Raw genomic sequence first — 24348 nt, 5'->3', positions numbered from 1 at the left:
TATATGTAGGTGGAGCAAATAGAAAGCAAATTTTTGGCGTTTGCTAGAGGTGCCATCCTCGATGGTCATGTCTATCTAATATAACATTATCCACTGCGATTCCAGCTTTAATTCGAGGTTTAAACCACTTATAGGCTCATTTGATATGTTCTCTTCAAATATACCTGAACGCCTCAATAGGACGGGTGAACGAGTCGACATTATAATATCGAGGTGTGTACGCTTACCTCAAAACGCTCGATGTATAGTAATTCAGAGGCTCCAAATCTGGGCCGTTCGGTGGCCATGTAGGCCCATTGTAGAACGTGCTTTTTTTACTCATAAGCAGCCCACCCAGCACTAATCGGCTGGTATGAGCCGGTGCACATCTCACAGAGAGATATATCGCCCCCCTTTACGTACGTCAACAACGCACGTCTATAGAACATGCAGCTACACCTCTTTGGTGATGCACTTTCCCACCTAAATGAGTAACCCATAAAAAAATGGTGTCTTTTTTATCGTTCTTCCACCGGACATTACGTTTAAAACATGAAGAATTAACCGTAAACTTTGCGTACATTTTCAACGCGAATAAGCCAGTGTAATAAGATTTTCTCATGGATACATTTTCACCAGAGAAAAACTCACGATGATTTACCGCTTGTATCTTGAAAGGATCGAGGATTAAATGACATTGATCAAATCTCTTGGTTCCATGTATCTATTACACCCAGCGAAGAGTTGACTTTTATGACATGCGACGAGGTCGATAACGTGACGCGCCTATTCACTAACACCCTAAAAAAATAGAAGGGCTATCATCAGCATTGCACCGTGGACAGCAGCTTAACAGATGACAAGTTCACACTTAGTTAAGTTATTTCACGCTCGTAATCTTTTATCCAATAGCTCTGTATGTACCGATTCGGACAAAAATCACGAAGTTGCCAACTGTCTAATGGCTTTTGCGCTATTACTACATATTTTACCTCAGAACGCTTGCCCAATAGTTTAAAGTATTATCTAATGGTAGAAATTTGTTGCTTTAATTATGTAAGATTAATGTTTTAGGTAAATGCTCACATTCCGAAAATATTCTTTCAGAGAACAGACAATTGCGGTCTGGGAATGTAGTGTTTTGGTAATCAGTCCACCATTCCAATATCATACATTTTAGAGACTTGTTTGAAAGGACCGTTCTACCCGCCACAATTTTTGGATGAATTTTTAGCGTAACAAAATCAAACACAGGCAAATAAAATCGCCATTTACGACTTTAGGCATTTTTTACGCAATACGCTCAACCCGTCACCAAGGCGCTCCGTTACACGTAGGAGAAAGAGTAAACGGGTTTTTGTCGGAGTAATTTTAAGCCTGTAAGATAGAGGTTCCGAATGCTGTGTTTATACTTAGTTCAGACGCTTGATATAGATGTGTAAATGCCATTGATCGATCGGGACTTACTAACACGTATGTGCACACTATAAGGGTGGCCCCAATTAGCGCTGGCCGAAGCAATCGATGATGGCTGTACCTCGCTTCGTTGCTGGCGGCAGTCGCGCATTTGCACAAGCCGCACACCTTCGTTTATGCCTAATCCTGTGACCTGATCAAGCGGCAGATGTGGAGCGGCCAGCTTACTTACGACCGCTAATAATTCCCCGCTAACTTGACAAACGACTTCGGTCGAATCGGACGCTAAAAATCTATTCTTTGAAAGATTGGTGGAACTTATACTAGGTCAAGATCCGGACGTATATCAAACAACGACCGTCGCCTGGGTTGGGACCCACACAATGACATTGACTTTACAAAGTATTTACAATTTGTCATCGACGCTTCTAACTAAATTCAGCAAAACACACGTCATTAATTTATCCATCACAACCCATATTCATATTATATTGCCGTAGAAACGTCAATTTTCGCTGAACGACTTCCTCCTCGTTAATATCATCTAGTAGAAAGCCGATAACTCCATCCGCCCGGGAAAGGTACGCTCTCAAGTGAGTATTTACACCGGTTATTGTCGCCTAACCGTCGAACGATGTGTAGCTGTTTGGCCACTCTATTCCGAATATATAACCGTATTCTTATCCATTATCAGTAATTTTTTTACTATGTATTGACAATTCAGCCCCGTTCGATTTCGACAACAAAAGAACGTACGTGGACCTTACTTATCAAAGATCCTCGCTGTATTGTCCCGCTAATAAGCCGTCGTTGCTCGTATTGTTCTCGTATTTTAAGCACACTGGCCATAGTATACTTTTCTCTTGTTTCGATATCACATAGGTTTTATATCATTCGCAAAACCTATTATTTTCGGGAGTGGCACTTTAGGGCTTTGGTAACTGAATGGTATGTTTCATTTGCTAGACAGATGCCCCTCGGAAGTGTCACCAACTGAGTTTTACTTTCCACTATTTAATTCAAAATTGATGCGTAAGGGCACGGTTTTTAAAATGTGTGCAGTTCATCTACAATAGTGTCGTTAATCATACACTATCGTATCAACAAAAGCAACACTGCGGAAGCTTCAGAAGGTGCGCCAGTTCTCGAAGTTCTTAATAGAGCTAAGGTGCAGATGGACCTCGTAATAGGCGTCCAAGGTACGAAAACAACAGGTCGATATACTCGACACATTGACGAAATCATGCGCACGACGAGGTGCAAGGATCGATTATCTATCTTCATTTTTCGATATCATACCTTGCAAATGCAGTAAATGCGGTCGAAATTGTATGAACAGCCGATGCACTGATACAATCATGTTGTGTGACAGAATAAACGCCGCGGCAACCTGCAGTGGAAGGCTATCTGCTCTTAAAAGTAAAGCTTTCCATCTGTACACCTTCAATGGCCTCTTAGTTGAAAATTAAAAAAAAATCTACTATATTGTATGTATCGTACCGCGTACGCGGCGTGGCCAGCGCCATGGAGCTGCCTAAATCGGTTCAACATGTCGGCGATCAAAAAAATTGACTATCTTTTAATAACTGTATATAGTTTGTTTATATTATAAATATATATATATATATATATATAAAATAAATGTTTATATTTATTGTACCTTTGCTGCAAGCTTATAGATATAAACTATTTCATATTACTATCTAAAATTCAAAGCAAATGCTTGATCTGATACACTTGCAATGCGCTTCTTGATATAAACACGACAATGCTATCTAACCCCTTATACATTTACCGTAACAACAGCTTGCTAGACCGGTAGGTGAACATGCGTCGATAAAAGCGACGACAGTGACTTGCCATCTCATAGAGTAATAGGCTACAAACAAACATCAAAAATATTCTATTTATCCGTTTTTTTTTTTATTAATTTTCGAAAAACGTTCCGCTGTTCAAGGTATTATTTTTTAGGAGACAGATTTGCTGAGTTGCAGGCTTCCAAATGGCCTAAGCAGGAACTCGGCCATTTAAAATACTAATGGAAATGTCCTATTGTAATTGTACTACTAAAAGAATGTCACAAACGGCGTTCAATAAAAGCAGGTGCGTACTTAGCTCGAGAAATGTTTACACGCGCTCCGTACATAATGAAAAGAACCTAGCAAAACACCCTCTAACAAAATTTCTTAGCCTGCTTTTTTATAAACGTATACAAATTATATCGGTTCTTAGTGGAGTTTTTTTTTTATATGAGTAAATAGGGTCGCTGTGCGGGCGGGTTCTTTCGAAAAGAATTACTCCAACTCGAAATAATGGTCACGGTGTTCGGATAATTTATAAACCGTACGAATTTCGTTAGCGGAAATGCGCTTGCTTTCATGTTTATTCTGTTTTCTCTTGTTTCTCCAACAATAACAAAAACATACATTTACAAACACGAGCATCATTAGACACCCCTTCCTATCCACACACAACTCACGCTCATACAAAGTCGTACTGCTCGACCCTAAAGTTAATCTCTAACGCCTATATATTTCGTATACGTTAACTTTTTGAACGGATTTCCTTCAATCTGCCATTGGTCGCGGGTCGCTGTCGTCTTTATTGTTCATCTCGGAATTAGCAAAGCGTCTCATTCCAGTGTGTCACTGTGAAACGTGGTCACGCTCTCCCTGATAGCGAGCATAGTCAACGGTTGAGGACGCATGCGGAATAATTATATGTCTAGTTACCCCCTAGCATACATTTTTATGATGTACGATACTACACAATAAATGTTATTCCGTCATAGCTATACGCTTGATGTCGACTTTAAACAGGAGCGAACGCAATGGGGCGCGTAAGAGGATCAGTGAACGAAACCAGCGATTTGCTTGCCTGTCAGTATCGTAGAAGTACTGAAGTAGTACCTCAGCGGCAGTACTCAAAATATTTCGCCAGTGTCAGGCAATCGCCGTATTACTGCGATCAAACTAGACTTTCTTTGAAAGGAGCTCGTCCAGCGCCCGCCGAGGTGCATTGGATCGCCGGGAAGGTACTAACGATTTTCCCGATGTGATGGCTATAAAATGACGTAGCTCAGGTAATTGATATGAGTCATGTCGGGTTAGCATTGGCGGAACGCTGAGATTTCGTATGGATGTTCTAAAATTCATTAACATACTTTCATTCAGACTTCGTATGAAGCGCCGTCAGTATGAGTGAAACCTTCAAGGATTTACTATACATTACAAAGATTATATAATAAAGGCACAAATGTCGACCAGATCCATAACAACGTGTGTTAGGTGTTCGTGTTCAAGATGTGGTATCGGAATAAATGGCCCAAAAGTAAACTTATAACTTTCATTGCGGAAATTTCGATCTAAAATATGCTCTTTGCAGTGGTTGACCTATTACGAAAACAAAAAGAAAAAAACCGATGAAATGATTGCTAGAAATCGACACCTAAAAATAGCCATGACATTGCCAAGAAGCTAGCTTTCCACCGTCAATGGTTTTTAACCATCTGAACAACTCTGACTACGAAAGAAATTTTGTTCCTGAGTGCCACACACGAATTAGTGCGAAAATGCTTACTCGGTCCTACTTCCAACGGCGAAACTCCACCGAAACGCAACAAAATCAAGCCATTTCTAAAGCGGCTGATCACTCGTGACGAAATCTGACTTGCATCAACAATGTGCAAAAAAAAGTGTGTTTCATGATCTGTGGCAAAGTTTAGACTAACGCTAAAGATGATTTTATGTATTATATATAGCACATTGGAAGCTGCTACCGTCTGGTAAAGCAGTTGATTCAGATCTCTGCTGTGAACATCGAGCAAAGTTACGACAAACCATTGAAAATAATGACTGAAACTAGTAAACATAAGGAACGTTGTATTTCGTCATGACGATACCAGACCGCGTACATCTTTAGCTAGCCGGCGAACATTGAGAAAACTTCTATGGGAAATTTCAATACATCCGCCATATAGTCCGAATCTGGCACTATCATATCGTCTGTTTCAGTCTCTTCTTTAGTTGTATTATTTCGCTCTGGATGGAAAGATGCGGAAAAAATCACGTGTCACAGTTTTCTGCTCAGGCAACACAGACGTGTTCCAGTGATGGTGAGTATAATGCTAGTAAAAAAAATCTAGTATCTATGGTTTATAATGTTTTAAAACACACCTATGTGCTTCAAATCGACTTAAAAACGGTCAATTTTTTCAGAAATAAAGCCTCTAACCGAACAATGTCGACGTTTCTATTGAAGGCAATATCCTACTAAGCAAAATGAACTATAAAACCAAATAGCTGTTTAAAACATGAGAGCACTACGGGGCACGTGTTGAAATACTCTACGAAATGAGTCGGTACCGTAACCATTCGCGCCCAAGAAGAAATACGACAAGAAACGTAAAAGACGAAGCAAAAATTTCGATGCTAGAATGACGCTGAGAACGTTCCTGGACATCTATCGAACGTAGGGACTGCGCCGTTTAGTAACAACGTTTAGAGAACCGCAGAATATTCACACCGATATTTACGCCGGTGCTCGGCCATAAACGGTTATTATTCGAAACGACTTACAAGAATAGACTCTACGATTCTAGGGGAGTGAAATGTTGAATATGTGTGATTCGAGCTCTGTAAGATTATGCCGAATCTCAGCGATCGGGAAACTCAGACAGAGGGATACGATCGCTTAACAAACGGCAAGGTAAACTCATCAACTTGGTGTTTACAGCTAAGCCGTACCTAGCAGTGAGAGACGTTTCGAAGGAGGATTTCGGGAGAACTTAAAAAGCTGAGAGGTCACAGTAGAAGAAATTCTTCCGACTGTCTAATGTATAATATGCAAGATCAATACAAGCCGGAGCAACTTCGTTCGCCGCTGTTGCTACTCGAAACGTAAACATTCTAATACTCTCAGGTGGTACGCACCAGACGTTATCGCATTCTCTTTCACGAGCCACAAAACTTTATCACGAGAACTTAAAAAGCGACATAGACCAAAAACAACCTAGTCCTAACGAAACTCACCAATTAGAAGTTTTCAAAAAGAAGGTCCGTACGCGTACTGAAAATCGTTATCAGTCATCTGTTTCTAATAGCCCTAGAACAACAACCTCCAGTAGAAAATTATAAAAGATTTTAAGGACTAGTGAAAGCACAACTGTATTGTATGAGCTATGGAAATATTTTTTAAACACAAATTATTACCTTCATATAGCACAATGTACTACAGTTCGCTGTCTTCTAAAGCAAAATCACTTGCTATTTTGGGACAGGGGCAAACGATTTAAATCTAAAAACATTTTATAGCAGAAATTAATTAACCGTTCCCAAAAGTCGCTCTAGCAGTTATGAACGTTCGAATTATTTCACATTATTACAAAAAGATTTTTGCTGTTGCCCACGCCGCCACCGAACCGAAGACTCTTTGAGTATCTAGATCAGGGATGGAAAAATCTTTGGAAAGTTGGGTCGGCACCAATGTACGCTCTGTCATCAATACCGTAAGAGAGGAAGTACTTAAGTTACCGATCCGTAAGAACTATTCTGTTATTCCTCGGACCTATTCCAGTTAAGCCCAGACGAGAATTTAAGCATTTACTGTTTGTAAACGTAATATTAAGAACTTTAACAGACAACATCGCAGGACACTGTTTGTGTGAAGTCCATATAGCCGTTGTTCCTACCTTACGAGAAAATTATTAACGATAGGGCTCATGTATACAGTCTCTGCGATGGCCTAGTGTGTAATATATTTGCCTGCTAGTCTTAGGGACGCGTTGTGCTCTAGGCTTAAATCCGGCCATAGACGCACTGCGTCTCGTGTTAGGAGCAAGCCGTCTGATAGAATGCTTTACGTCGATGGTGGACGTAAAACTCGAATCATAGAAACCCCTGTAGAGTAACGTTACCGTCAACGATTTTAAAGTGGCGTCAGCTCAATACGCATTACAGTCAAGTAGAACCCGAACACGCAAAAAAATCCAAAGGCACAATTGGTTAACGGAGACCTATCAATAGCGTAATCGAGGATTACATCAGATTATTTTAGGATATGCAGTCCACCATAACCGCATAATTAGCAAAAAAAATCTGATTTCTTGAAAGGCTGTCAGTAAACATGCAGATGGCCTATATATTGTTTTCACCCTTCAAGGTAAAGGTACGGGCTGCCTGTACAAGCTTTGTTACGAAGCGATTGATTAAGGTCAGCAAAGAATACACTGTCTTTACTAAAAACAATTGCGAAAAATTTGCCTGTCGACTTTAGGACACGCGAAACTGGCTCGTACAAGGAAATCAAGAACTGCATAAGTTTAAGAGAGCTGTAAAAGAGTCATTCTATTTTGTCCTGTAAGCAATTCCCGGAATCAACTCAATTGTCGTCAAAAAAGGATAGGCCGAAACACGCTAATTAGGTAGCCGTTCTAGACGATGTTTTGCACCATAGTCCTGATTTACTAGTAAATGAAACGTTGACGTAAAATTTAACTACTTACCTTGAACGTACCTTCACCGACATCAAAAAAGTGTTTTGATTAAGGCTTAAAGTAAGCCCTGAGCAACGTTCATTTCTGAGGTTTTTCTGATCTCTAGAAATATCAGAAAACTACGATTTGAATTATTACCGGGTACGATTACCATAGCTTCACTGAAGAGGCATTAGATACTACTTTCAGTAAGAGGCGCCCATAAACGGGCCCAGTAATGAAAACTTCCTACAGAAAATAGTCATAAACTTCTATGTGGATGATTCTATATGAAGCTGCAGTAGTCTAGCGAAAGGAATATGCTATTTTGACATGATGAATAATGTTTTTATAGCAGGCCAAGAAACGTAAAAGTAAGTAGCGAGAACTCTGCCCAACTGCTTGATACGATCGTCACCTAAGGTTATCAGCAAGATAATAGCCGCACATTGGAATTTAGTCGCTGAGAGACTAAACATATTCTTAGGTGAAGCTATAATTGAGCTGTTAGTACGTTACCTTGATGTAAAATGTTTGTTAAAACGTCACATTTTTTTTACCTTCTGGGTTACGCTGTCCTGTTACTAGTAGCGCAAAAAAACATACTGGTACAGAAATTTCAAGCATTTTTCAGTTATCTCCGTTTATTATCAGGCTGTCAGTCTCACTGCCAACAAGCAACTTCATTGTTTTTGTCACCTAATCTTTTCAATGTTTGGTTTCGTCATCCATTTTCGTTACGTTTCACTAAATGCATTATCCTCTGTAACGTTTATCTTTGCAAAATCAAAAATCGCCTCTTTAAAATTTACCCATAGCCGGACTATTAAGCGATATTCACGTAGCGCGTCGTTCGACAGCCGACGATGCAGTCGTCCTTCGTCGAAAACCGTTCGTCGTTATCTGGGCGCCCAGAGAACAATTTGTTAACCGTAGAACAATTGAAATACAAAAGACCCCTCGGCGGACATTGTCTCATAGGCTATAAGTGTCTTTAGTGAAGGAATAAAAATTATCTGGATGCATTTCAAGACGCACAAACTCCAACTAAATGGCTCAGATATGAGCAAAAAGTATAGATCTGAACCGAGTGTTACATGTCTCTTCACTTCATAAAACCAAACGCATTAGCAATTTAACGTTACACTGGGCTTCAATCGTCGACGAAGGCTTCATCAAATGATGTCGTTTCTCTTGCCGTCCGTAAGCCTTTGTAGAGTACATATAGACACGCATACCGTGTTATCCGACAAAGGCCTCGGGTGTAGGGCACCGCCGAACTCAGGTTACAGACATTTTCATCCAATTATACTTCAACTGGGCTCACCCTGATTCAGACGATGTTGCCTAGATTTCCTACGAAATCTGGTTAACGTTTCGCATAACTCGCACACGGAGGTGATATGTTGTAGTATGCTCAAAATATATTCCGAAAAACCGATGACTAAACCAGTCACTACTATACCAAACCTCAAGCTAAACGCAACGCTTTCCGTTAGTGCAACGGGGGTTGATTTTCTGGGCTCATTAAGTACACGGACAGCAGGTTACGCTGCTATTGTTGTCTACATAGTTCCACTGGCGACCACCTAGAGCTCGTGACTAATTCGAACGCTCCGATTCTTACTAGGCCTTTTAAGATTCCACATTTCAATAAAATAGAACACTTCCAGACAATGCTGTGACAAAACAACAGCCTACACACAAATAATGCCGAAATTCAATGAATCCTTACCAAGTTCGATGTCAACGGGGAAGTTATAAATGGTGTTGCATTTAAACATGGTGCCTGATAAGAATGGTACGTGCAAACAGAAAAGCGACCCTTACGGAAGGTCCTTGGAACAAAAATAGACGGATTTCGAGACGGTAAACAGGTCATTAACACACGTACCGGGACCTGACTTCATCCAGTTTTCTTTCACGTTACTACGTCATTATTCCTCAAGATATCGGGAATATTAATACTTGCCTTGAGTGGCGGATTGGTCCCTGTGTCTCTTTCGGCATTTTCGTAGCGGGAACGAAATCAGACGGCCGTAGGTAGATTTGCACGATCCGTTTAAGTGTTACGATGACCAATACATTTACTATACAGACTAGAAATGTGAAAATATGGCCGTTCTACGCAAAAGGCAACATCAACCTGATCACTAAAAGCTTACACTGTGCTTACTGTCATTTTTATGACAGTAAGCACAGTATACTCTAACATTTGAATTAAACCTCACTGTTACTTCCCTCTAGTGATCGAAGGGTGACCTTTTTTCAGGTGAAATGTGACACATGGACCTTTCGTTTTCCATTAACAATAGATGACACATAAACAAATAAGATATACACACTAAATATATGAAAGCTTTTAATATATTTGTCCATAATTCTGAAATAAAATAATGATTAGTGGCCAGCCACGTGCTATTTTACAATCCAGTAAGGAAGTTTTTCAGCTAAAGCCAGTGCTTAACATTAAGGCCAAAGAGTAGCTTCGTGTCGGCGTGCACCTTGCGTCGCACGGTCTTCAACATACTGACAGTACAATGATCAAACCTTCCGAAGTACGTCCAATAGCATACTAGATCCAGCAGGCGTAGCGCATATAGTCAACACGTAACACTCCAATATAATGATATGCATATGGGGAAAAACTGTAGGCAGCATTTTTGATATGTCATGTCGTTTACCTTCGGACGCATAGTATACCGTCCATCTTCGTATGAGTAAGCGTGGTCACTTAGTAGTGTCACGACACCGGATTGAACAGAATGATGAAGTGAATGAAGCTGCTCGAAAGATTGGGTGAAACGAAAAACACTTTTTTGTTATTAGAGATTTCCTTTTGCCCACTATCCTCATTTATCTTTATCATCTGCAGACTGCACCCACCGGCACAAGATGTATCCACTTCTCTATCTGAATTATCTCATCTTTGAAGCCATTCTCCCTCTATTTGCAAATCGTTGTACCATTCTAAATCTTGCCAGTTTCAAGGCGGCTGCATACATTAACTCTGAGTCGTATCACGTGATGGTGCGTTAGTTCTAAATAGTACATAATAAGTCCCATCGACCATGAGTTGGGTGCTGCAATTTCGTATTCATATCAGTGTTTTATCCGTGCTGTGCTCTGTTTGCGTATTGGAAGAGTTTGCTAGCGTCGGGCCAATCCAACATCAGAGACACCCCCCAGTAGGGTTCCTAATTAAAAGGATTCTGAATTCCATCTGAATTAAGATGGGGGAACGCAGCCATAAAATGTGCGAGGTAGCTTAAGCGCTTGCCACTTTTACATCTATTTTTCAAGAGTTCGTGTGTCGTTTGCCCTTTAGTTCGTATCACTTTTCCGTGCGCTACATTGGTACAGTCTTTGGGAAGCCAACCACATCCTGTTTCGCACTGCTATCATTCCACTGCGGACGTTAGAAGCTGTGAACGGTTTGCTGACGGAGCAGTGATCAGAATCTCAAAGTATCCAAGGGTCCAGGTAACCAGGTTCGCTGGGCTCGATTCATTCTATGGGCTTAACTGGAATCTACTTGAGCCGGATCAAGTCGACAATCCATGTTATAGCTAATGGTACCCAACCTCTTTCTAATCGCTTATATAGATAGTACGTTCATCGTGTGCGCGAGACTACATCGTTTGGCAGCAGAAATAGGAACAGAACCTACTGCTGCTCCTAAAGTAGTTCTCGTTGGTGCTTCCCCAGGACAGCAAAGAAAGAACAGGTTTGCCCTCAGACGGCCCGCCATTGGGAGCACCGCTGCTTTTCCCGTAGCCTCCCTAGCAACGGCAACTATCTGAGGCTGTCTTCCAAGTGGGTAGTTTCTCTCAGTTGGATTACGTACGAGGGTGAGGAACAAACCTTTGCGTATCCTCCTGCCTCTTTTCCCTGCATAGTTTCTTAACGTCGTGCGTGACGATGAAGGAAACGCCCATCCGCCTTATCTTACGCAGCGTCTTCACTCAACTCGATACGAATGCGCCTTGTTACGCATTTGCTTACACGCTTTCTCCCAAAGATAATAACTACATGATCCCCTTATAACTAGCATTCCGCACACGTTCAATTAGTGAGAGAGAGAGAGAGAGAGAGAGAGAGAGAGAGAGAGGGGGGCACTATGTTTGTCACAGCAACGTATTTATGTACGCATACACACATATAAACACACGAATGGATGCCACTCTCAACATAGGTGTATAATATACACATGGAGGTGTAACTGACATTTTTACTTACTTCAATCATCAATGTTATTATTACGATTGTTCTGTTTTTTGAATCCGTTCGCGATGTGTAAATTCCCTGCCTTGTAGATAGGTGAAAATTTTTCATACAGAGCAGAAGTTGTAGGCAAAACTTGGTTCGGGTAACGTGTAACAGATGGCATATTCGTCAATCGTGCATAACTATAGAGTTGCGTGTGTGATATTATATTGTGCTGCTCCTGCTATACTAATAAGAATAGGAATTTCGTAAAAACTAATTATGAATTGGGCGGCTCGTTTGAACGAATGCTATTATAGTAGAAGGAATCGTAAATTTTTCTCTCTTTAGTAAACGTCTTTGGCATATTGTTCTACATGGTGAAGCAATATACAATCTACACCCCTATAAATCTATTCATCTATCGGATAAGGTCACGCCGTTATGGAGCTATCGTTAATGCAGTGAGTTAACGGTATCAGTAGCTCAATATTAGCGACGGTATCCTTCCGCGTAGTACGCGTCAGCTTCTATAAAAACGGCTTATAACTCCAGTGTATCTACTAGCCAATACATTAACTCGAACGACTTTTGATTGTTAATTTTTCTTTCGAATCAAGGAATCCCTTAATATGATGAGAAATTTCGAGTTTTCATTGAGTTGTGTTCCGGTGATAATGTCGTTCATACGTTTGTACACTGGTATTAGACTAGTTGAATGAGCTCATAAATTGAAACAAGTAGAACTATTCAGCATACTACAAATGGTACGAGGCATCTAGGTACGCAGAAACAGAATGAATAGATTCATGGTTAATTACTTACGACGTTGCCGACTGCGATGGCGAGGGAGCCCGTTCGCGTGGAGCAGCAGAAACAACATTTGTGCATTGGAATAGTCTCGGCTCGGTCGTCAGCCGGCAAGAAGTGCCACGGCACGAGATCCTGTTCCGTCTTTACGGAGCAGTCGCCACGTCCTGCAAAAGTCTAGAAGAAGACGTGATGGCGGCCAATCGCAATGGCGAGCAGATCGAAGTGGGCTCGGTAGAGACGATTTCGGCCAGTGACAGAAGATGATTTCCACTGAGCGCCGTAGATGTGGCTGGCCGCAAGGTGATGGAAACAACTGCGTCGCTGTAGTTGGAGCAGCAGTCGGCGCTGGCGTTTCGACCGCCGGCTCTCAAAGCTCGCAAGGGAAGAGCCGCGAAGGTGCATAGCGATTGGACCGCGACCGTGCACCCTGTTCTCGGCGGGCCCCACAGTATCCCACCTGCTACTGCTGCTGCCGCACCTACCGCTGTACCAACCAGCTTTACCACCACCACTACAGCGCTCCAAGCGGCACACCGGCGAAACACCGGCGTGTCTTCCTGACAGAGCAATCCTCACCCAGCTCTGTCCGATACTGATTTAATCAGTCGCACTTTGCACCTTATTGGCCGTATAATAGGATGTTATCTATAATGAGGTATTTGTGATACTTGATGCTGCTTACACGTAAACGCTGACGGAAAGAGTTGGAACTCTTTTCTCATTTACTATCTGATTTTTGGATCCATCGGCTAACTTACTTTTGTGCAATTGGTCAACGATCGAATTTTGACGCTCGGTACTCCTCTACGCTGGTTACTACTACTCCTAAGGATAATGTGGTGTATATGCACTCAACACTGCGCACACAAATCGCACCCCCCGGAATCGTTGTTGCAGCTGATGCTACGAATAAGGGAGATCTGCTCAAGCAATAAGAATTTGTTTCAAGGAGGTATTTTGTCGGCACTAAAAAATCATCAAGTACAAAAAACGAGAGAATCAAAGGCGTTTGACAAATCCATTTATGTGTTCTAGTGACCGGTAAGTCCACGACTCGGAACGAAAGTACGTCGGGTTTACACGCACAAATAATCCTGGAGGGCTACACCATAGGGCATCGGGCGTCACTCAATTACTGCCAAACGCAAATTAAGACACAGCAGAAAAATAGCTCACTTCAGAAACTTCTTCGAAATGCTACTCACACTGGCTCCTGCTTGACTGGCTTTGTTACAGCAACGGTGCTTAATATAGTAATAACGATAAAATTATGTTACATAATTAATTCGCACGCAATGGCTAGGGAGTCCACGTATTCAGGCTTTTTCCCGTGACACAGTTAGATGATACATTTCTGAACCCACGGTGGTTACTAATGTACTGCCGACCTTCGCGCTATTGGCTCTATCTAACTTTCACCTTTTCCTCACCAAAAAATCACTTGTTATTCAATCCGCTTCAAATTTGCCCTTCCTACAAGAGATTAGCAGACATTTCTACACACATTAGTCATCCAATGTATATTTGCTTTTTGTCTTCTAAACGTATTTTATTCACGCCATGTTAAAACGTGGTAGCGCATCGGTTAGCAAAAATGATACTATTTATACCGCAATACGACCCTCAGAAGGTATCGTAATGCGTGCGAATCTGTCGTCGTTTAAGACCTTTTAGGGACGCAGACGTCGTCACTTGCCGAGCCCTGTTCACTTGCCGCACGCACTTTGGCAGCTCTAACGCGTTACCCCAGTACTGCCTTAGAACAACGACAGGAAACACGCGGGCCCCTTCAAACACGTCACCCAGACAGAATTTTTTCTGCAGCAATCTTCCGTCATTTATATTTGCGAACTGCGTCGTCACTTCGGACTCACAACTTTTCCCGCCGCTATGACACAGTCCAACTCATCACCTAAACCTTACCCGCTCGAATATGCTGATGCAGGTGTAACTACTACTGAAAATTGGTGCGGCCGGCAGAAGCAATGCGTTTCTTATTGACGCGTGCGTTCGCTCGCTAGGCCGTTTTCGGACCACTTTGAAGACGATGTTACTGCACTTATCTCTCTTCGGTTCTAACGAGATGGCTGTTGCAGTGGCAGTTGCTGCACCGACGGTAGTAGCAGAGCTGGCACCAAAAACACCAGCACGACCACGATCACCATAAACACGACAATATAATCGGGTATCTAGTACCACACGGGCTTAGGCTTTACAGATGAACTGCAGCAGTGGTGCCTGAGTTCGTTTGTTGTTTCGTGATGGCACTGCGGCCCGTTTGCTCTTAGAGGCCGGCATTACAATGCGTGGCTCTAGCCCACGCCCGACTTGTTCTCACCCTCGCTCTCGCTCAAAGCCCTCTCCATGAGCCCCAGCCCAGTATGTAATCTACATCACAGCCACCACTAGCGGACCTCGAGAGTAAAACAACCGTCGACATTACTTGTAGTCAAATCACAGTCGAACATACATACGCGAAAGGACGCAGAGACCTAAGGCCTTAAGAAAATCTGGACATACAGCAACATGTTCACTAGACCCATGTTCACTATAGATGTGTTGGCAAAAATGGGTAACAACGAGCTGCTTGTTTGCTGTTGCTGTTGATGGCGGCTCTCGCACGTATAAATATAGTGCCTCTTGTCCCTCACCCCGTCTCTCTCTCTCTCTCTTTCTCTATTTTGGCAGGCACAGTAGTACACGCCATGTACTAACCATCATCATTGCACAAGCTTAGGATCAGCATCAAATATACCGACAGGCAGAAAGCGCAATGGTATCCTGTAATGGAGCGTTCGACAGAGTCATATCAAACAATAAGCTTCGATGTCAAAACCCGATGCGCGTTTGATTATCTGCCGAGGCCAGTGGTAAATTTATGCATGGTAAATGTGCCTCGATCTGGTTCACCTAATTCCTATACATGCATGTACTCAGCACCCGACTAGAATGGTCCTTTTCCTACTAAACAAAAGCTACACGTGTCAATAGCGTGCCAACGATGCCTTGTTGAATTTCCTCACAGCGTTCGGTACTTGTTCCTGACATGGGTAATGCGCGCTTGGAAAGCAATGCATTTACAGACTAGCATTGTTTGAGGTACGATATGCTCATAACTAGCTGCCATATATGCTAGTAGCAATTCTTCCCAGCAAACTGAAACATATCGAAGATATAGTAAGATACTAGATTTGTAAAAGAAAGTTGTATCACCCACAGATTCGAACATCTACTCCCGAAGTCGTCCAATGATCACAAGAACTAGATCATTTCGGTCAATGGGAAAAAGCCTATTTCCCGGTTATGAAAAAACTTGCTTTATCAATATTATCACTTGTGGTTTGTCTATATCATTGAAAGCCAGCCAGCCAGCCAGCCGCCCGGCCGGCTTTTCTGTTCTAATTGTATAACAAAGGCAAGCAAATTTTTTTTTTTTAATTAAAGTATTTTCATAACAGCTACAGCTGCATCAGCTTCAGACATATTGGTCGCTTGTCTAATGAACCCAGGCCCTAAAACAAGATAACTTTTATACACAATTGCGAAAATTGTGTACGTTCACAAGTATAAGTTGGGGGCGATCAACATATTCTCACGTATCTAAGGCCGATTAACGGTGGCGGGCAGGTAATTCGTCTTGATTATTGTCTGACGATCGAGCGAGACGAATTTTAGATTAATTTTTCGCTTCTCTACAAGTACATAGTCCTCAAGCAAACCATGCAATTTCGAAAAAAATAATTTTGGCTACCGAAAATTGTGAGCCATGAAAGCAATACATGCATAAACTAAAGCTAGGTGTATTGTCAAAAAAAAAACACAGATTTAAAGTAAAGTAAAACACATCATATATACTATCATAATATACATTACAATTAGAAAAAAAAATAGGCTGAATCGTCAAATACGCGCTGCTACTCATGTCCTACACAACTTTCCAGCCTGATTTCAGATGAAATCTCTGAAAGCGACTAGCCAGCCCGGTTTATAAATGCTTCTAGAAGAAAATGGTGAGAATGATTACTTTTTATGAAACTAAACTGTTTCAAGTATCTGACACTCACAGAAGCCGAAAAAGACGATTTTAGCTGCTGATACATATCGTGTAGGGAGCTCGTTCGAAGTACTGACTGGCGCAATACAAGCACGACTGTGACTTTGGATGATACGTTTTTTTTTCGTCACTTATATGCCCAAATGTCACATTTTACTATAAGAGCTTCTCTCAAAAAAGCTAGCTGGAGAAACGAATTAGCGTTGATACCTCTGGGTCTCAAGCATTTCCTAATAAAGCAGTGATGGGTTATGTAAGGCTTACGGAAATCGTGGAAGCGGATCGCGCGAAACACTGTTCATTCTCCTTCGAAATGTGACGTTAGGCTACTTACTAAATATGGTGACCCCTCCAGTGAGAAGAATGGATATCTGTTCGGGTTAAAACATTTTACTTACTAAATATAAACATTTACTGCCAAGTAGATGTTTAGTATCGGCGAGCTATTTTCGCATACTCAAAGTCAATCAAGATCCATTATGACAATTTTTCTTTGCTAAACATAAAATCTGTCGCAACTAATTTCACGGGGGAAACTTTAAATTTTCGTTGCCTGCAACAAGCATCCATGTGATGACAGAGAAAAATCTCGCAGACTGCAAAAGTATGACGATATGGACATATGTGTTATAGTTACCCCGTTGCGGAAACACCCACCAAACGAATGGTCTCGTTCGCGCAATTGTTAACTAGGTGCGATCATAAATACGAACCGTAGCATACATATGTACAGCATAAAACTCTAGTAAAATTAGCGTTTTTGATGAGAAAAATATAAAATGCCAAGCTATCGAAAACTCCGTTAAATACAGTGTAGAAAATATAGCTGCCTCGTGTCGTTTTTAACTTACAAATTCATATGTACGGCAATTGTCCTCTACTTTAGCCATTGTTACCGCCATCATGGCACTGTCAAGTCGAGCTTTAGCTAGGTAGCGGCATCGATGCGGTAAATAAAGCCAGTTTTTTTTAAGCGATAAAATTTTTCTCTTTACCCTAATCGGTAGGTACGAGGCTACAGGTGAAACCAGCTTATTATACTTGCCAGCTTAATATATTTGCTATTTAAGCTCGATGTTGGGGCATGCAGGTCCGCGAATCACGCGGGCCACCTAATATGATAATCGTGTTTTTGTTAAAACTTACCTAGACATAGCAACGATTCTGTAAAGTTGAAAGTTAGTGCTCAAAATGCGGGTCGTCAAAGGCTAATATTTGAACCCTAAACAAGTTAATAGCAAAATGGTGATCGAGGCTTTCTAGTTACTGTTTTAATTATACTGCACGATGAAATAGTTAGAATGAGCTGTAATGATTGAGACAGACATTTGGAATATTTTCTAAATATGTATATTAGTGTTATTATATATATATAATTCAGAATGGCCTGAAGGTCATTGGGTCCTCATCTCATGTTTGTTAAAATGGTATTGCTGGTTGCGAAAATTGATGTGCATATTAACTGGACATAATTGTGGTAGGACATACCGGGACATATTACTGACATAGCTAGAATTACCCTAGCACTATGTTATGGTTAACATATGACTAAAATACACTAGCTACGGGTTCATATCCGAATATTTTATTGCATCCTTAGAAACTATATTGGGGTGTCCTTACTACATATTTACTACACAAGTAAAACCACTTTTTATTACAATTATTCCTGCTACTGTGACAAAATGACGACTTTCTGTCTGTTAAGAGACTAGGTCACTCGATGCTAATTCTACTACCCATGAAAGTTCGTTTCCATTGCTGCCCAGTAGGCGGTAGTCATGTTGCTTCTGTTACTGAAAAAATCTATGTTTGTAAGGCGCTCTTGGGACATGGTCGGCCACTCTCGACAAGTTTTTCTCATTGTTCTCGGATTGCTTGATTGGATGCAAATAAATTTTTTGTAGCTTCTAAAGTTCACAAAGGAATGTTCATTAGATGCAAGTGAGTTTTAACGGGTACTTCACCGATTGGCGTGCCATTTTCAAACACGCACCCGTTACATGGGCTTCTGGAACGAACCGAACTAAGCTTTTCACATATTGTGATACAGTTCCAAATCGGCTTCGTCGTTTGTCCGCCGTCAGATGGATGCGCTCTATTGTTTCTTATCTATCGGATAGGTTAGGATTTTTTTGCTCGTCTTAGACAAAGATTAATGCGTGCCTGACGTTTAAGCAGATGTCTAACCATTCAGACCCGTTATCATTGCGTATTATGACACATTAGGAACATCTGTGATGGGTCGTGTTCTTTAAGGGTCAACAATGTCCGGCTTGGTGGTACCAGCAAAACGTTTCGCATGTTCAATTGTGGCTGGAATAGCGGTAACGTTCACAACAAAATATCTCAAGTACGCTCGCAGTATACAGCCGCCCGTTATCGGAGAGTGAAAATTTCGGGTAACTAGATAGAAAAAGAACTTGATGCACATAGAGGGTAAAGGCATGAGCTCTTGTTGGGTTGACATCGATCACATTCGGCCGTTTCGAATGAGTACCATTTGGTACATCTGGTATTTACCGGGCTGGCGGAATCAATATGCATCCTAAACCACAAACGAGTCGATTTTATTCAGAAGCATGACCCTGCTCCATCTGAGTCTATCACAGTCCTCTTCATTGGATCTTACCTGCTCACGCGACGCAAACATAATGTTTTTGCTGTATAAATCGGCGGGCCACAAATAATATAAAGCAAAACTTTATCGGAGATGTTTATCATTTGACATAAGCTTCTGCCACGAAGTTAATAGTTAACCAACTTGGAGAAACTATGCCTAGCGAAATTCATACTCGTTCTTAATGGCCCTGCTCAGTATGGCAATTCAAGGTTACCGAAAACGGAATGAACGATGATCGATAATCTATGAGTAAAACAAATTTCTCGATTGATGCCTGTGATTTCTTTAAATGATCTCGACCTAAACCCCACAAAAGCCCAGTGCATTTCTAAATAGACCCAAAAACTTGAAGCTAACTTTGCTTTCCTGATGTTGTTCCTATTGATGTAGAAGATAATTGCAATAGCGTTAACGATAGGTGTATTCCACAGTCATTAGCTCTCTATAACCCCTTACATAAATACATGATTCGAGAACATCTATTCAACGTCGGTTTATTTTATAATTCGATAAAAGTGTAAGAGATTTCTACAGCTATACCGTGTTTTTGGTGCAGGGGTCTGTATCTTCTAATAGTTCGAATAAAATGTACATGCGTTCACAGGATTTGCCCATGGTTGATTTGTTTATGTTATTTACCACGGTCGATCATTTCACATAATAAAGAAAAAGCCATCGAACCTAGTTTTAGAAACTAGATTTCAAAAATATGTATAAACTCATATTAAAAGATTACGTATTACTGCTGAACATTCTCTATTCTACAAGCTGATTATTTCTACTAGTTGCTCATCGATGTAGTCCCGTTTGATCACCTATAATATACTAGGTAATGCAAATAGTCTTGAGAGCATTTTACAATGGTAGGGTAATTTCAGCGTAGGTTTGAACCTTTCGAAAATTGATAACATACATGTAGATTGCTCAAATCTGAGCCTGAATTGCTTGTCGAATATACTTGGCACGGGAACTACTATGCCCGTACGTAACTTTTTTGTATTGATGTACTCGGAAAATTTTCCATTGGTAAGGTGGGCTTTCTCGTAGACGGCTACGTTATAGTTAGGTGTGCAAGATGCTTCAAAATTCTAGAATTCGCTCCGCAACAACGGCTTCAAATCGGTGCGGCGCGTTTCGCAGCTAACGTTCATCAATCTTAATCTCAACGAATAACTTTAGGCATCGTTTAATAACATCTAACTGTAAAGAAATGTTTTTCCCATAGCTCAAACAGATAAACAATCGCATTGCGAAAGTTTGACAGCCTTAATACAGATATATATCTTTCTCTTTTATACTTGATACTGTCTTTAGGCATTCGTCCATGAAGTGGGATCACCTTGTACCTTGCAGATATATCCGGCTTCCACTACACTAAATTTGTTTTAGTAGATTCGCGGTCCGCCGGAGTTCTTCCTTAGCACAGGGACGTTATTGCGGTCAGCCTTTGATAACGTTATAGGACGAACAGAGCAATGAAACACAGGACTGAAAAAACGAGTACATCTGTTCACTGGTTTATTAGCACGGGAATTCATCACACTTTTCAAACATTATACGGACATATAAAATTGGAAAGTAGTTCTAGTAGTGAGATGTGACCGAAATGTGTTACACCTTTTCCCGTTACTGTGCAGCTCCATTGCTTCCTATTCATCACAACCGTCACCAACTACTGATTAGGCGGAAAAGGCATTTCCACGTTAAATATATGGTTCGCTCGCGGAAAAACCGTCATCACACACTATCGGTACATGTTCAAGTATTACATAATAGGAAAAATATTTCCTAATATATCTACTTTATCGAGTAAAAATCCTCTATTGATTTATCAGTACAACTATTATTTCCATTTGACACTGACGAGGCGGCTCGTGGCCTTGTAGCGTTTATCTGCACGCGTTCATTTTGACGTAGATTTAAAACGTTAAATGAAAACAACACTAACGTAAACTTTGCGATATGGATGAAATCATAATCGATCTATGCTGAAATTTTCTATTAACAAAACGTATAGGAGGCTACGTCACGTAAATTTTCACTGACGAACTGCTTATCGAGTGTTACTTTATAACCCACTACAATATGCCCGTTGTGTGCCCATAGTGAAGGGATTAAAACATCGTATGAATGCCGTTTCTCAACAAATGTCAGGGTGGTTTGGTCTGAATGTATTAAAATTTCGCTATTGTAAAAAAAAACAATTGAGAAAATTTCAATACGAATATTAAAACGGTTATTTTTAGATTCTTCCTAAAATACTGAGCTTTATGAGAACGACGCTGGTCCTATGTACTGCAGTTTCTCGGGTCTCGGTGAATGGAACAGTATGAAACCTTCCGTACCAATTTAGCACACCTACTCTTATAGTGACCTCTATTGCAAGCCGACATGGCAAGCAATTGCTGTTAAAATGGGACAATTTTCGTCATATTGATACTAAAAACTTCATTTTGAAATACCTAGTGAGCTAAACTTCAGAAAAACCTAGTCTAAAAATTATAGTTAATAATAATTATAATTATTACATATAAGCGTACCTATAAGAACTCTGGAAAAAACAATACTAAAAATATCTGATGTCGATCTATCGAAGTTCAGTTATTTAGTAGGGATCAAAAAAACGCTATCTATTTTCAGTTTTGTCTTGAAAACTGTGGAATAGGCTCCGACAGCTTGAAAGTCTGTATAAGGCCTTTATTACATTAAGGTCTAATGAGTAGGTTATTCTTCTTACAGCATCTTCCCTAATATATACACGGTAATTACTCCCATTCGTTTATTAAATGAATGCAGTTCATGAGATCGACCTAGTACCCGATGTAGACTGTAACCGTGCGTAGCATTTTTTGTGGTAACAGTTAAACAGCACTTACGGTCGTTTTGGTTCGGATCCCGACAAATCTGATTTTAGCTGTCTAAAGTAATACCTAACTGGCGAACGTAGAATTTTTTATTATCTAGCCAACAAATTAGAACTTATGCAGAATCTTCAATGTTTAGCTTTAGCGTAGTAACTAATATTAAGATCCTATATAAATGATTTTTTTACTGCAAAAAATCGAAGGTGCAGCGTAATGTCGTATGTAAATAGCTTGGTGAAAGAAGCTTGGAAGGACTATTGAAAGCAAAATAATGTGGAGGAAGCTTTACTTCCGGAACTAATAAATGAATAGGGATAGATTCAAGTAATGTGTGTTACTGAACCTAATTTTGTTCGATCTATGGATACTGTGTCACGATTGAAGCCTTAGCCCGTAAGATACAACCATTTCGTATTAAGTTATCTTCATTTGTTAAATACTGAGTTCTAGTCCAAACGACAGGAACGCTTACGGTAATTAGCGTGTCTTTTTACGACAGTCGAGCATGTGGCTCCTTTTTAGATTTGAGGTCTTATCGTAAATATTCTATAATGTAGCACGTGCGCGTACACACACAAAGTATTCATACTCCAATTAAGACATTTTCTTCGTTTTATCTAATAACTCTTCTTCAGCTTCACTTTTGATTTGCTGGTGCTTGTAGTTTCCGAAAGACGCCTTTGATTTGTAGGGTTTTGTTGGGTCGTTGTCGTCGCTTAGGATACAAACAGAAGTAGAAAAGATATCGAAAAACCTATTTTTCTCAGTGTATGTAAGCACATAGAAGTTCAAAAACAGGACAAGTCCCAACAGTCCCTGAGGCAAAGCTAAGTAGATGAAGAACTTTGGATAGCCACAGTTATAGAATAGTGGGATGAGTCCGTGGCCGATCACAGCAAAATGTTGGTATATTTGAATAACTGTCAAATATTTTTTCCACCACAGATACGGCTTCATATGAGATCCAAATGATGCCAAAAAATAGTACATGTACATTATTACATGAACCGCAGAGTTGACACTTAGTCCGAAGAGGCTTTGGCCATCCATGCCCAGTGAGAGCCAGATGTGACCAAAGAAAATGCAGCAAAAATGGTGAGACACATGTTGAAAAGTTACATGGCTGAACTTCTTACGTAACACGAAAAATACTGTATCCAGAAGGTCAAGTGACCGCACAAGAAGATACCACCATCCGAGGCTAACAATCCGAAGACTATTCAAATCTGTTGCGTACATCATCCCTTGGCACCAGAAGTTGTAGTTGGCTAAATACGAGTTGGACAGGAACGCGCAGAAAAAATAAGCATTTGAAACTACCATAAATAAGTTGTGCAATCGAATAGCCCAGCGTAAATCAAGTGCGTCACGGGTTTTCATGAGCTTAGGCCCTAATCCATATACAAACCAGAGGTAACCTCCACAGACTACAAGTGGGAACAGCGGGTTTCCTATAAGAGGCCAATCTTTGGTCCTCGGGTCCAGGCGGTCGTACACATACGTTGCCATCTCTGGCAAACTTAAGGGGAACTCCAGAGTTGCCATCCGGTTAAAATGAAGAACAACTAGCTTGTTGTTAACTTTCAGCACTATGTATTTATCAAATGCTTCGATCAGACGGAAAGGCACTTCAATTTCTGCAGACGCTATCGGTCAGTTGCTAACGTCCTTCTGCTGCTCGTCTAGGCGTTGAACAGAGCAAAGTCAAGTATCAGTCTGGCGAACGGTATTCCCCTTAATTTCTTCTTTCCATTCGTCGGACACCCGTGAGCCCTTGCCACGGATTCAGGTTGACTCTTAGTCTGGCACGACTGTTTGGTGCTGATGCATGCGACTAACGTGCCGTATTGACCTTTAGATATCGTGAGATGGTTTGCTTGTCGTTAAACTTTTTTGTTCATTGGCTTTCAACATTGCGCAA

General features: G+C 40.9%; 2 protein-coding genes across 7 annotated transcripts in view; both read right to left on the bottom strand.

Annotated features, from left to right (window-relative positions):
- LOC111253232 (uncharacterized) overlaps positions 1 to 15266 on the bottom strand; it is a 141922-nt gene extending 126656 nt beyond the window's left edge. For 2 of the 6 annotated variants that reach the window (XM_086979658.1, XM_086979663.1), the window contains exon 1: positions 12899 to 15205. Coding sequence is in view for 1 of the 6 variants with exons in the window: in XM_022812353.2 (XP_022668088.2) it covers positions 12899 to 12964 (66 nt within the window). In the remaining 5 variants the exon portion in view is untranslated. Of the gene's footprint in view, positions 1 to 12898 lie in introns of all 6 variants that reach the window. The other 4 variants (XR_015320672.1, XR_015320673.1, XR_015320674.1 and 1 more) reach the window with 4 other exon arrangements.
- Positions 15267 to 22122: 6856 nt separating this feature from the next.
- LOC111243262 (very long chain fatty acid elongase 4-like) lies at positions 22123 to 24084 on the bottom strand. The gene has a single exon (XM_022788524.2). The coding sequence runs from the start codon at positions 23970 to 23972 to the stop codon at positions 23022 to 23024; it is 951 nt and encodes a 316-aa protein (XP_022644259.1). The 5' UTR covers positions 23973 to 24084; the 3' UTR covers positions 22123 to 23021.
- Positions 24085 to 24348: the final 264 nt, after the last annotated feature.

Source organism: Varroa destructor, unplaced genomic scaffold, assembly GCF_002443255.2.
Source record: "Varroa destructor unplaced genomic scaffold, Vdes_3.0 BEIS01000001.1, whole genome shotgun sequence".
In the NCBI taxonomy this organism is placed as follows: Eukaryota; Metazoa; Arthropoda; class Arachnida; order Mesostigmata; family Varroidae; genus Varroa; species Varroa destructor.
Note: the sequence above shows the minus strand (reverse complement) of the source record. Positions and strands in the feature narration are given on the sequence as shown.